Genomic DNA, 14,491 nt, shown 5'->3' with positions numbered 1-14,491 from the left:
TGCTTTACAGTTAGCCTACTGCTTCAGGAAAATACTACTGTATTTAGTCTCATGCAGAACCCATTCACGCATGAGATGTGTACCCTTGTAAAATGCTGTATGTGCCATAACGCTGAATGGCCTCAGCACTGTGCTTTGTGCTTCAACATATTGATGCTTGATTATTACGTTTACCGGTACATGTTGAGAAGAGTACCTTGTACTGATGGCCTTCTACTCCCATTCGTTAGCTGCTTGGTACAGCTAGCAAAAAGTATGCTGACAGCACATGACAAGTGTGCAAGGGATACAAGAAGGGTCTTTCGGATGAGTCCCAGGGATATTTTATGGGTCCCACAAAAATTCAACGCGTCACGTCATTTTTGACAAAGTGCAGCATTTAACTTGAATTGGTTATTATATGGTTATTTACATTGTTTATCTTACAAAATATACAAAAACGAATGAAACAATTAAACTATAATAGTACCTTGAGATGAAGAAGCACTAGGGATGGAGCTTGTTAATTTTTATTGATAATGAGCACCTTATCGATGTTGCTTATCGAGCCGGGCTTTTATCGAGCCCACTATTCAGCTTTTTTCTGTTATTTTGTGGAAAGACATGATGAGACACTAATATATATATATATATATATATATATATATATATATATATATATATATATATATATATAATTACAGTACTATTCATGAATTAATAATAATAGCCTACTGTAAAACTATACTATAAACTATAGGCTAACATTTCCATGTCTCTCCTTTTTTTTTTTTTTTACAGTAAATGCATATCTATTTTTTCCATTAAATACATTTGACCAGGGCCTTCAAATACAGTACTTTAACAGACAGAAGGCAAGTCAACCTTTTTATTTTTGGAAAATATTTGAAGAAACTAAATGTGTACCGTCTCTTTAACAGTGTAATTTATAATGCATAGTACGACGGTGTCACGCAACAAAAAAATACCCAATCAACAAGCTCAAACCGTGTCTGCTCGCACCGCGTTGTGATCTTGTACATCTGCTATTTTCGGTAGACTGAGAGAAGTCGCGCTGGCAACGCTACGGATTCATTCGCACGGAGCGATACATTATAACTCTATGGCAGTGATTTTGAGTGTCCCAAACGGATTATTATCGATGGAATCATTCATATTTTCAAGCACCACCACATACTTTGGGTGGAAGAGAACGGTTGTCGCTGCTTCAACAGCCCGCGTTGGAGTTGTTTCAACTCGTCTCAGACTAGCTCTGGTCTATAGCGTTAGTGGAGGAGAACTCCACTAACGCTATGGACCAGAGCTAGTCGCAGACGTGCAAAGTTATTGATTGCACTTGGGTCTTATGTGATGCACTATGGACAAGTGCCTCCCGAGCATGATGTAACAACCGTGCTGCATATAGCCCATTGTATTTAGCTCTCCCCTTGTCTTTTCAAAAAGGTAACCAAACTTTTTAGTGTTTCACGCGTTCCACCGTTGTTCCGCGGCACGCATGCACTTCCAAAGCACACAACTATCGATGACGCATTGTACCACCCGGCCCCCGGCCGCTATAGCAGCCCATGACGTGACGCTTACCCGATAACAGGCTCGACAAGCCAAACCCACGTTCGGTGGGGGAACCCTTCTTGGTGTATCACCTAACACGCTGTGCCACTATGGTCAGAGAGCGGCCCGGTGCTACGCTAAAACTAAGGCACCCATTGAATTCTGTGACTGTGACCATGCACGGCGCACAAAATAGCGTCGGTGGATTCCAAACACACACTGTCGTTAGTTCTATCGTCTGTTTAAAGACTTTCTACGCGGATTTCATTTGTGTTAACGTAGGGTACAGTAGCATGCCTTCACCCATGAACAATGGTGGCGTCTGTGGACTTTTTAAAATATATATTTTTTCGCGACGTGGTAAATTATTTTAACGTGGACTCCAATGGAGGCGATGCGTCCGTGGGACCCGAGGACAATGACGTGAATGCGTCTCTAGGCAACGTGAATGCGTCAGAGACGCGGGACGCGCACGTAATGACGTCACTGAATCTCTTTGGTATTGGGTACTATTTTGGAAGGAAGTAGAGGAGTGCTTGCAGAGTATAGTTTGTCTTTATCTCTCTGCCAGATAGACAGCAGATCTTTTTAACAATCTAGACGAGTCAGCTGCCTCACTTGCCTGCCATGTTAACAACCAAGTAATGTGTGCTAGTGTTAATGGCAGCAGGGCAAGGGAGGCCAATGAGACCAAGGATCATGTTTTATTTTAGCTTTCCTCTCCCCACCTCCTGGCTAGCTTAGTCAGGCTTCAACTACTTTCTTACAGAAGAGCCAAATAACACTTCTGCCAAGTTCCGACCAATTGTAGCTAAACTAGCTAAAACAAGCAACATATACAATTACACATTAATTAGACACCTATCGCTTGTTGGCACTTCAACTTTATTGTCAGCTGCTTTGCAAACAATCAGCCTGGTTGTTTCACCTGAGGACAGTGGACATTAATAATGAACTGGTCTAACATTTCATGAATAATGGATATTTATGTAGCTATTTCTGTTTGGTAGATTAACTTATCTCTTATCTTAAAGTTTTTGTTGATGGGTTTTCTGTGTTTTGGCATGCCAGAAGGGTTTTTAGTTAGAACAGGGTTATCGTGCCTAGTCAGGCCAGAGGAATCCAGTAAACCCTCTGATCAGCCTTGAGTGACACATAATAGTCTCTCTGTCTACTAGCTATAGCTCTAATCCCTTCCGGTTCGCAGATTGCACACACTTCAAGCAATCCTCCATCACTTTCTTCACATTTTGTCAACTCACCTCTCTTTATGTCCCATTACTATGTCTATATGTCTGAGACATATAGTGTGCCTTGTTCTTATATTCCATCTTCACACTTTTCATTCCTCTGTCAGATATTGTCCACCGTTATATTTGCTCTATTAAAGTTTGAATGTGAACCCCAGAAATTCATAGGAGGGTATTGGCACACTGCACATTGGCACAGAGATGCTCCTGTCAGCATATCAGTAGTCCAATTGTGTTTAGTACTAGTTTTCAGCAACAGCTGACAAGACAAAACTGTATTGAGTATGTAGTATCTAGAACAGTTGCCAAGCGACAAAATATGGGGAGCTTGGGGGGACCCCAAATCATTTCACAAGACTTTAGGGGTTCAAAGGTGAATTGAACTAATGCTATATATAAATATATATATATATATATATATATACACACACAGTATATATATATATGTTACAGTACGTTTGGGTAACTCAGTACTTCATTGTAAGAGCGCTTGTTTTGTCGTTCACCACACACCAATCACCACCAGATGGCGACGACAGCCATTCACTAGTGAAGGCGCTGACGTCACTCGTTTGCGACTCTCTTTCTTTATTTACTAGCCTAGCTCGGCAGTGTTTAGCCATTAGCTTACTATGAGCTAGAGAGCGCTCCATTGTAGTCACTTGGACAGGGCGTTTATCGTGGGCTTGCCCAGGCCTTACGGCCTGGGCATAAATATAACGATTGCATTCACCACGGCTTCGTAACTCGCGCGGCGCTCCGCTTCGCGCCGCTTGCAATGTCGTGGACAATCGAGCGGCTCCGCCTGGAGGACGTTGTTGTGGCGACCGCTTGTTCCGCCCCGTGCCGCACGACGAGTGCTCCGTTTCTCGACCGTACTGTTTCTCTATCAAACCGTGATATATATATATATATATATATATATATATATATATATATATATATATATATACATACTGTATATATATATACTGTATATATATAATACAGTCAATAATTGACAGTTCTTATTATCTTCTGCCATAGCCTTTGACATGCATGTCGCACGGGGGCCTGATGACTCGTTGATGTGTGATTGAAAGGAGAGATTATCAGAGGAGCAGAGTTTCTACCACCATCATTAAGACACGGATAGAAGAATGGAAATAGTTTCTCAGTGAAGGTGCAGCCAGTGAAAGAGATAGAGATGAATTCTGGTCTCCGCATTATAAAAGGAGACCAGACTCTCCTCATAATCCACAAACACTCCCACTTTCTGGATCTCCTCTCTTACAGGGAGGAGGACAGCAGGGTCATCAGCAGCCCAGTACGCATTTCCATTCATCAACACTATAGTCCAGAAAGCATTGTTGGGACTCACTTGAATTACACATTTCCTGTAGATGGACTCTCTGGCCACTCTTAAAGCCCACTTTATCTTCCCTGTAACCTGAACCTCATAGTAAAACCTACCTGAGGAGAAGCTTTGTTTTCCTAAGACACTGACAAATCTAGAGAATCTCTGTGTTGTCTGGGAGATTTTTCTTTATGTTTCCATGACTCACTTGTTTTCCATCCTAGGATAGGATGAGTTCAAAGTGTGCTGTATCAGTTTCCAGAATCACAGCCACCTCATATTGCTGGACCCTCCTCAGCTCAGCATCACTCAGCTTCTTCTTCATCTCTGAATGTCTTCTCCAGCTGAGCCACAGCTGTCCTAAAACTTCCCTCATGTGAATACGGATTGACATTGACCTTTGTCCAATCCTCGTTGGGTGTCCACCCAGGGTTATTGGACGGGAATTACTGAACGGGTTAGTCTTCAGAGTTTGAGATCTGTTTCAGCTCAGAGCATCTCTTCTCTAACTGAGTGACTTCCTCTTGCAGCTCTTTAATGAGGCCTTCAGCCCTTTTCTCTGTTGTTTTCTGCTTCTCTTCAATCACATCAATGAGCTCATCATGGATTCTCTCAATACAGCTGACCAGAGCAGTGAAGACCTGCACACTGCCTGCTATGACTGCATCTGCATCTTTCCTGCTGAGCTCTACTGAGTGTTTGACCTCCTCAATCTTCAGTCGTCTCTCCTGGATCATCTGCTGAACTTCAGCCTCTTTCTTTGCTTCATATTCTTCTTTCAACTTGAAGTTGTGACTCCTGAACTGTTCGACCATCTCAGAAATAAAAGTATTGACAGATAATTCTGGCCTCTTATCGAAGAGTTTTGCGCATAGTGGACTCTTACACACATCATTAGTGTTCCAGTAATGTGTGATACAGGCTTTGCATTAGTTGTGTTCACATGGAGTGGTGACTAGATCAGTGAACACATCCATACAGATAGAACACAGGAACTTCTCTTCGGACAGGAAACTTCTGGCAGACGCCATTTCTTCAAGGTGAGGATAAAAGTGTAAAAACAAAATAACTTCCTGGGTAAAAAGGCAACCAGTGATCACTATTGTGACTCTTCCGGAGAATATGTTCAATGTTCGCTACGAATCTAGTGAGAAAGCTCAAGGATTCCTCTAGCAGTTGATGAGCAGTCCACTATTAGGTGATTGCAAGTCTATACGACTTTGCATGATCACTGTGATGTCTATAATGTCAAGCCACATCCACGCACAGTTCTGCGTCAGCCATGCCCAAATAAGGAGTCCTGTGATGTATAATGTGTCCATATTTTGGAAAATATGGACACATTTTGTCCAACTTAAACAACCAACCAGGTCTGTGCATTTTAAAGTTGATCCTATTAATATAAATGACAAAGAAGTGGCCGTACACACTGTAGCCAAAGTGCCAATATTTATTTTAGACACAGAGGGAAAGTTGATCCCAAGCTAAAGCGCCAGTGCTCGCCCAGCAGTCTGCTGTCACCCAGGCGGATGAGTGCACGCGCCCATGTGCGCGACTGCCAAGTTTGGTGCAGGAGCAACAGTATGCCTGGGGCCCCTGGGGACCACCGATGTGGCCCCTGGTGTCACAATTGTCATGCCAGACCCCTGAACAGTGTTTGTGCCAAGTTTGGGACGGATTAGAGCAAGGATGCCCTGTGGCCCCTGATGTGGGTAATCTGATGGCAGATCCCTGACCAGTGTTTGTGCCAAGTTTGGTGCAGATCGGAGCAACTTGCCTTGCAAGTCTGTATGTTATGTTTGGGACGTTCAGTGGCGACCCACCGTCGGTCGACCCTCTAGGCTAATTTAATATAGGCCTCTAAGGCCTGTTTGTCCTAGTGATGACACATGATATCACACTTTCAATGGTTCACTGTCCAAAGATTGGTCTCCATACAGCCTGTCACTCTGGTTACACCATAAGGATGTCATTATGACAGTCCTTACCTCCCATTGCTCCGTGCCTTTTCATACACGCACACAACCGTAAAACATTGCCGCATAAAAAATACCGTTATTAACTGGTAATAGAGATTTCATATTTTAGCGTTTCTGTTTGGAACAATTAAAGATGGATATGTTTATGTTTCTCCTCCTAAAACATTGTTCCCAGGTTTAGGTTTCAAAGACAGGAAATTAGGTTGATATAAGATGTTTGGAAACAAATATTCAAAGATAATGGACACAAGGGACCTTATGGTTATGTAATAAGAAGTGAAAGTGATGTAGCAGATGTTCCATTAGTGACAAACTACTGACAGCCTTCCACTTTTCACTCGTGATATGACCTGTCAGACTCTCATATCCCTCTAGTCTAGTCAGTAAAGGGTAATGGTATTGACGGTGCACTTCTGCATTAGTGCGCCTGCATGTACCCATATATAGCCACACAGTAAACTCTGAGGATGTACGAATTGATAAATTAACACTAAGGACACTGAATATCTTACTGAATATGTATGCTTATGATTTCGGATACATTGTGTCTTTGTCTCCATGTATCTGTTTTCCTCCTGTGTTCATGTTGTTCTCCTTTCTCTCTCCTCCAGCCCTGATCAAGTACATTAGGCCGGTGTTTGTGTCACGGTCAGACCAGGATTCCAGGAAGAAAACCGTAGAGGAGATCAAACGGAGAGCACACTCGGGAGGGGAATGGCCTCAGGTAGAGTAGATGGTGGTGGTGGGGGTAGACGGAGTGATGCCGCTGCACTCACTCACGCACGCTCACTCGCACACACTCACTCACGCACACACACTCAGGCATGCATGCATATACATAATACATATACGCATGATCATGCACACACACACACACACACACACACACACACACACACACACACACACACACACACACACACACACACACAATATGTACAGTATAAATATGACTTTCCATTACATATTACATTTCAGCCAATTGAAAATAGCAGTGGTGTAAAGTAACTAAGTACATTTACTTAAGTACCGTACCCTCTCTCAGCCAACTTAGAATATGCTTGTGCGCTTATAATGCCAGGAATATTTGCATTTTTTCATTTACTGATTTGCTGTCCAAATCAGTGTATGTGTAATTACAGCCTGCACTGGTTTTAATGGACCACTAGAGAGCGCCATCTATTAGGCTTGAACAGTCTTTGCTTTAGCCAACATGGGAACAAAGCCAGTGAGTCTGCTCCATTGATTTGAATGGGGCCCGAGCTTCACCAACAGCGTAGGACAAACACGAGCGTGCGCGCCTAACGTGCACTCGATCGTGCATTTTAACATATCGACTATGCTCTTGGGACACCCTTGACACGCCACAGCCACCTTTTTCAGAATCAAAATCCGTAAAACTGAAGCTGAAATATGTTAAAGTTTTGGCTAGTTTCAACAGCTAATGGCGGTCTTGCTAACGCTGAAGCGTCTCTCCATTTCCGGGTTACGTCGATGACGTCAGATCCTTCGCATTTTCAATGCTAAGGCTTTGAGGGGTTAGAATACACAGTTTTTGCTAAAAAAAATTCAAAACAATAAAAAAAATAAAAAAAATGATCACCAAGGCGATGGAAGGCAATGGTGGCTGACTGGGACTACTGAAAAATGATGATGGAATCATATTTGGCTGGGAATGAGTTGGTTTGTACAATGTTGAGGTATTTGTACTTGAGTATTTCCAATTTTTTTTTTTTTTTTCCGATTTTACTTCTACTCCACTACATCTCAGATCCAAATATTGTACTTATACTCCACTATTTATTTGAAAACTTTAGTTACTAGCTACTTTGCAGATATAAATTATGATATTATAAAACATACTTAAACCACTTTAGCCCTATTTTATACCTCGGCTATTTGAAAATATGCGATGCGTTGTGAGCTTGTAGATCTGCTATTTTCAAACACATTGTACTTTTACTTTTGGTACTTTAAGTACATTTTGATACCAACACTTTTGTACTTTTATTCAAGTACATTTTTAATTCCAGACTATTACTTACAACAGAATATTTCTACCCTGCAGTATTGATACCGAGTGTAAAGAATGTGAGTACTTATTACACCACTGGAAAATAGCCAATCTACAAGCTCACAATGCGTCACAACGCATTGTGAGCTTGTAGATCTGCTATTTTCAAAAGATTTTAATACATTTTATACATATGATACCTTGTGAAACGGGACATTCTGCATAACGAGTACATTCTACTTTTGGTACTGTAAGTACATTTTGAAATCCAGAGTATTTCTACATTGCATTATAGATACTTTTAATTATTTTAGTTTTTTGTTGCATTCTTAAGCCAATAATTTGATTACAATAAATGGACCCCCATTGATTCCGGATGGAGACCCAAATGCATTTGGGTCCACATCCGGAATCAATGGGGGTAAATTTACTATAACAAATGTTTTGTATTAGGAATGCGACAAAAACAAAAAAATATTATTGAACTCAAGTCTCTGTGGCGTGAGTAATCAATAGAAGAAAAGTCATTTTGGGGTTGAACTACTCCTTTAAGTAAAAGATGTGAGTACTTTTTCCACCTCTGGTTGGGTGTGGGTGCATGACATCCTCCGACCCCAGCAGTGGTACAGACTACAGGGCATATCATCACACCCTCGTCCAGGAGCTCCTTCTCGGGGTGGAGCATACATACCCTGTATATCCTCTTTCATTTTCAGCAGAAAGGGTGCTCTAGGCAGTGCTTTTTCTTCTCAAAAGGCTAGATAGTGTGAACATACCCAACAACACATCCATAATGTATAATTTCCTGTCTTTCCTACAGATAATGATATTCCCAGAAGGAACATGCACCAATAGATCCTGCCTAATCACTTTCAAGCCAGGTGGGAGTGCTTCTTTTTAGTCTTTCTACCCCCAACCCCCAATCCTCCAACACACACACGCACACGCGCACACGCACACGCACACACACACACACACACACACACACACACACACACACACACACACACACACACACACACACACACACACACACACACAATCTCTCTCTCTCTCTCTCTCTCTCTCTCTCTCTCTCTCTCTCTCTCTCTCTCTCTCTCTCTCTTTCTCTCTCTGTTTCTCTCTAACCATGGTCCAAAATCAAACTGCTTAAATGTGGGTACATTTTGTCTTTGGCAAGTAAGGACCACCCGCCACTCTGGACGGTAGATTTATTTTTATTTTTCCAACAAAATGCTGAAGAGAGCTTCTGATTTGTTGTCGATTCAGTCGGCTCAACCTTCTGTGCTGCATGCGAGGCTTAGTACACCGTTAGTCCCAGGGGCCCCAGGCATACTGTTGCTCCTGCACCAAACTTGGCAGTCGTGTCAGTCATGACATCATGAGATTTGATCAATGCAGCTTAAAATATCAATTCAGATCCTAATTTTATTGCAAAACAAGCTTTTGTTCTGCCCAAAATCTTTGTTCCTCTGAGAACTTAGTGTCAACCCATGGAAAAGTGATTTCACAGTTTTTGTTGAAAATCTTTGTGCCTCTTAATTGTATTGACCACTGACCAGCTCGGTGTTTTTGAGGTGCACCCTGAGACTGGGAGGGTTAGGTTCAATTCCCGGCGGAATCATACAAAAGACTTTAAAGATGTTATACCAATGCCTCCCTGCTTGGTACTCAGCATCAAGGATTGGATTGGGGGCAAGTCCCTGTGACACACTTGAGGTAGCATCATGTCACGCTGATCATCATCACACTGCAGAAACAGCAGATGAAGCCACATGACAGCTTCTTACTTATTCTCTATAATAATGATTGACAATCACATATGAAATTACATGCTACAGTAAATAGGAATAATAGCTAAAGTAAAAAAGAATACTGTTGTTGACCGTAAAAAAGAAATGTCTGGCCAGCACATTTTTTCCATATACCAGCCACCTTGGCAGGTAAGACAAGAAGTGGATTTCTGACCCTGCTCTCAAACACACACTCACATGCATGGATGCTTCCTTTTTTACTCTCCTGTCAAAGTTTCTATACATTCTATAGAAGGAAAAGCAGTCACTGAATTAGAAACCAATTGACCATGAAGTACAGCATTCATGCAGGACGACAAGTCAGTGACTGGCTGAAATGACCTGACTTCCTCAGGGTATTTATAGTTCAATTTGTCAAGGGAAGATTACACAGTGGGAGAATTCTAGAACTACTGTACTTCCATTTTACTTTTATAGGGGCGTTTGTGTTCGATCTGAACACTGTGTTACTGTCTTACTTTCAAGACAATGGAAGAGTTAGTTCCATTCTCCTTTTACCCAATAACTCGGAATGGGGAAATAATCCTTAATGGCCCTGCCATACTTATAGAAGTTATTTTTGGATATAACTTCAAGTACTGTACTGATATCTATAGGGATGTCTCCAGTGGTGACTGCATAATACCAGAAAGAACCCATGCTTTTAGTCAGTCTGCCTTTTCATTTTGAGCATCACATTGTTGGAACGTGCGGTAACACTTTCTATGAAGCTGAGGTATATAATGCATTATCACAATTCTGTATAACAATTATCACCAGTAAGACTCGCTTATCTCCTGTCACACTGCTGACATCAGTATGACATCACACCGTACACAAATGACCCTTATATAAGACCGGCATTATCTACCGACAGATTAGTAACAAGATGTCAAAATCGTTGAAGGTTGAATCTCCAGATATGGAGATAACCAACACATCCCTCCATATATGGAGATAACCGACGAATCTCACTAAGTCTGACCTCACAAGCCCCATATTTGGACACGAACAACATATAACTCCATATATAGAGACATAGCTGCTGACATCAGTATGACATCACACTGCTGACATCAGTATGACATCACACCGTACACAAATGACCCTTATATAAGACCGGCATTATCTACCGACAGATTAGATGCAAGCAGGATCTCGACTCTGACACAACTCATCGGCTCATAAGCTGGTTCTCCCTCCATATATGGAGATAACCGACGAATCTCACTAAGTCTGACCTCACAAGCCCCATATTTGGACACGAACAACATATAACTCCATATATAGAGACATAGCTGCTGACATCAGTATGACATCACACTGCTGACATCAGTATGACATCACACCGTACACAAATGACCCTGACGGCACACACCAAGCAGTGTGATGTCATACTGATGCGGAGATATGAGCAGGGCAAAGGTGTGACGTGTGACGTGTGACCGACAGACGGACGGACGGACGGCCGGTGGAGGTTTTGATACTAAACTGCGACCAAACGGTCGCAATAACTCATTATAAAGCATTTTAACGCAGTTACTGTAAGTGGTCATTGTTTTTTATGTTTAAGGTGCTTTTTAAACTTAAAGTGAACAAATAAAGAAAGAACATACAACACAAAATGTCATCTGTGGCCTTTGTAGACATGTCCAATGGGGTGGTCAAGTTTACTTTCAATGTGCAATCAATAGATGACTGTTGACCTACAGATGTGTAAGCTCAAAATTGAATTGGTTTGCCTCTTTCAGAAGTACAGTCAGTTAATTTAGCTTAAACAAAACAAAACAAAAATAATATTGATATATTACTTTAATATGCATATTTTTCCTCATAGGAGCATTCATCCCAGCAGTGCCAGTGCAACCAGTGGTGATTCGATACCCAAATAAAATGGTAAGAATCTAATTTGGTGAGTTCACTGAAACATGCCATGCATATTAGCTGGCCTTGCTTAGGATTCTGTGTGTGTGTGTGTGTGTGTGTGTGTGTGTGTGTGTGTGTGTGTGTGTGTGTGTGTGTGTGCGTGCGTGCGTGCGTGCGTGCGTGCGTGCGTGCGTGCGTGCGTGCGTGCGTGCGTGCGTGCGTGCGTGCGTGCGTGCGTGCGTGCGTGCGTGCGTGCGTGCGTGCGTGCGTGCGTGCGTGCGTGCGTGCACTCACCCCACATTCTTCTGCCAAGTAAAGGCCATGATGGATGGTTTCATGGTGGATTTTGTGTAAAATACTGATTATGCATGGCTCTCTACTGGGTGTGGAGCAGTTATATTTCTAGCTACACTGCCTGGATCTGTCTTTACAGAAAATGTTTTGCTGAATATTTTAAAACGCACACACTTGGCAAACAGATGCCATATTTGACTTGGTCTCCGTTCTTTATAACCCAGATCTCAGAAAACTACATTCTGAATAATTTGCATTCCACATGCAGTAATTTGTTCCAGTGATTAAACTTTTCCTTTATTCTGTCTGTAGGACACAATCACATGGACGTGGCAGGGGCCCGGAGCGTGAGTACATCATCTGCCATTAAACAAGCCTTATGCATGTTCTGTTTCATTCAAATGTATGACCCTGGATCCATTCCAAATTGCACTGCCCTTCAGTAATGGCAATATAGGTTTGTTCAGTCTGTTGAATCTTCCTCAGCACGTTTTGCTATTGCTTGTTTGGCCAGTTGAATTATTCTTCACATCTACAGTATGTGGAACTGTATTGGGAATCAAACTTAAACCTTTAGTAATACACTCTTACACTGGTAAGCTGCAATGGAGAACTATCTCTTTTCTGCTGGCAGCCCTCCAACCACTCAATCAATAGGATTATTGAGACACATTCTGAATTCCTAAGCAGCGTTACGTACATTAAAAGACAGTGTAAACCTAGAATAGACTGTTTTGGCTGTGAAGAATGATTATGTGTTCAGAATGAAAGTAAAATGGGAAATGATTGGAATTAGAACAATCCTGATAAACCATAAATGCTTCATTATTATGGCTTTTTGCCTGACAAATTGTGTGACATTAGCAAGTCTGTGGATTACTTGCAGGGTAGGAAAATAACATGAGCCTCTAACCAAACGCTGGGACATTTTGATTGTGACTAAGTTGTGGTGCGCTACCATATACTTTGTTAGGTAAGATTTCATGGCCTACAGTAGCAACTGAATCCAAATTAGTAACTGGATGATATAATGTAATTATAATGACCATAATGACCGTGTTGTTCTTTCATCGAATAAAACACAACATGATTACCATTGTATTGCATTGTACAACGTTAAGGGATCGAATGGCCTGGAAAGTGATTAGTCTGGGCTGTGGAAGAAAGGGTGTGGATATTATCCTCCTCACAGTATCCTTTGACTGAGTTTGACCCCTTTTGATTTGCTGGGTCTCTAGGGTGCTGTTAGTCGCCTTCCCATAATACTAAAACTGCCCACAGCCTGACTGGACTGATTCTACGCACGCACGCACGCACGCACGCACGCACGCACACACACACGCACGCACGCACGCACACACACACACACACACACACACACACACACACAGGTTGTAGGTTTCATTTATTTAAAGCAACACACTTGTAACTCTTGTACAGTTCTGTCTGCCTTCTCGAATGACTCTTTGAAGGCTTTTTGAAGTTCAACCTTTGGAGCTATTGTTTGTCTTTGACTTCCTCTGAGTCGTTTCACATGTCAAGAACGCACTGCCTGACTTGCATGAGAACTGCTGACTGTAGTGCTTCACATCCCGTCTAGAGCAGTGGTTCTCAACCTTTTCAGGCCGCAACCCCCAAAATAATCGTATTTTAACCCGGGGACCACCTCCCCCACCCTGCACAATCACTTGGAGTTGTAGGGTTTGTCATTTAATTTAGTTTGACACTATCTATTCCGTTGTGAAAATAGCCAATCTACATGCTCACAACGCCTTGCGTTGCGAGGCGTAGTGAGCATGTAGATCTGCTATTTTCACAATTTCTGCCTCTAATATTTGACAATTTGACCAATGTTTGACCAGAGGTGCTAAAAAGGGTTTTAAAGTACTTAAATTGTTACGTTAGAAATGTGCAGACACCCTGTATACACTTATACTGTATGTCGGACTGTTTACTGTTGAGTGAAAAAAATATGTTAATAATAAATGTTAACATTTAGCTAAACATCTGGGGACCCCCCAAAAATACGTTGGGTCCCGACCCCCAGGTTGAGAACCACTGGTCTAGAGCACGAATGAATACTTATTTATGTATTAATTTATTTTTGTTTATTTACTTTTCCTACTATTATACCTTTGTTACTTAATTTGCTAAATTGTCTTATTTGCCAGGTTTGAGATCTTGTGGCTGACACTGTGCCAGCTCCACAATGAGTTTGAGATAGAGGTGAGTGCCAGAGTGGTGTTTATGTGTGCATGTGTGTGAACATCTAGAGGTAATGCCCAATTGGGAGTTGCCCTAATCTTTTTAACCACTTGCCTTAAACCCTACTTTATATACTTCATTGACCAGAGTCCCTCAGGGATCTATACTAGGCCTTCAAATCTTAATTCTACTCCAGGCATTCT

The 14,491-nt window shown here is 41.9% G+C and overlaps 1 protein-coding gene across 1 annotated transcript in view; it reads left to right on the top strand.

The window, feature by feature from the left end:
- LOC308298658 (lysophosphatidylcholine acyltransferase 1) overlaps positions 1–14,491 on the top strand; it is a gene marked incomplete at both ends in the record, with an annotated part of 54,975 nt that overhangs the window by 28,093 nt on the left and 12,391 nt on the right. Inside the window, 5 exons of the mRNA XM_080742301.1 lie at positions 6,728–6,840; positions 8,951–9,011; positions 11,761–11,819; positions 12,396–12,430; positions 14,255–14,309. Of these exons, the coding sequence (XP_080598427.1) occupies positions 6,728–6,840; positions 8,951–9,011; positions 11,761–11,819; positions 12,396–12,430; positions 14,255–14,309 (323 nt within the window). The remainder of the gene's footprint in view (positions 1–6,727; positions 6,841–8,950; positions 9,012–11,760; positions 11,820–12,395; positions 12,431–14,254; positions 14,310–14,491) is intronic.

This window comes from Nannobrachium achirus (genome assembly GCF_963921795.1).
Source record: "Nannobrachium achirus genome assembly, chromosome: 2".
Classification (NCBI taxonomy): domain Eukaryota; kingdom Metazoa; phylum Chordata; class Actinopteri; order Myctophiformes; family Myctophidae; genus Nannobrachium; species Nannobrachium achirus.
The sequence above is the reverse complement of the archived record's forward strand: the minus strand, read 5'-3'. Positions and strand labels throughout refer to the sequence as shown.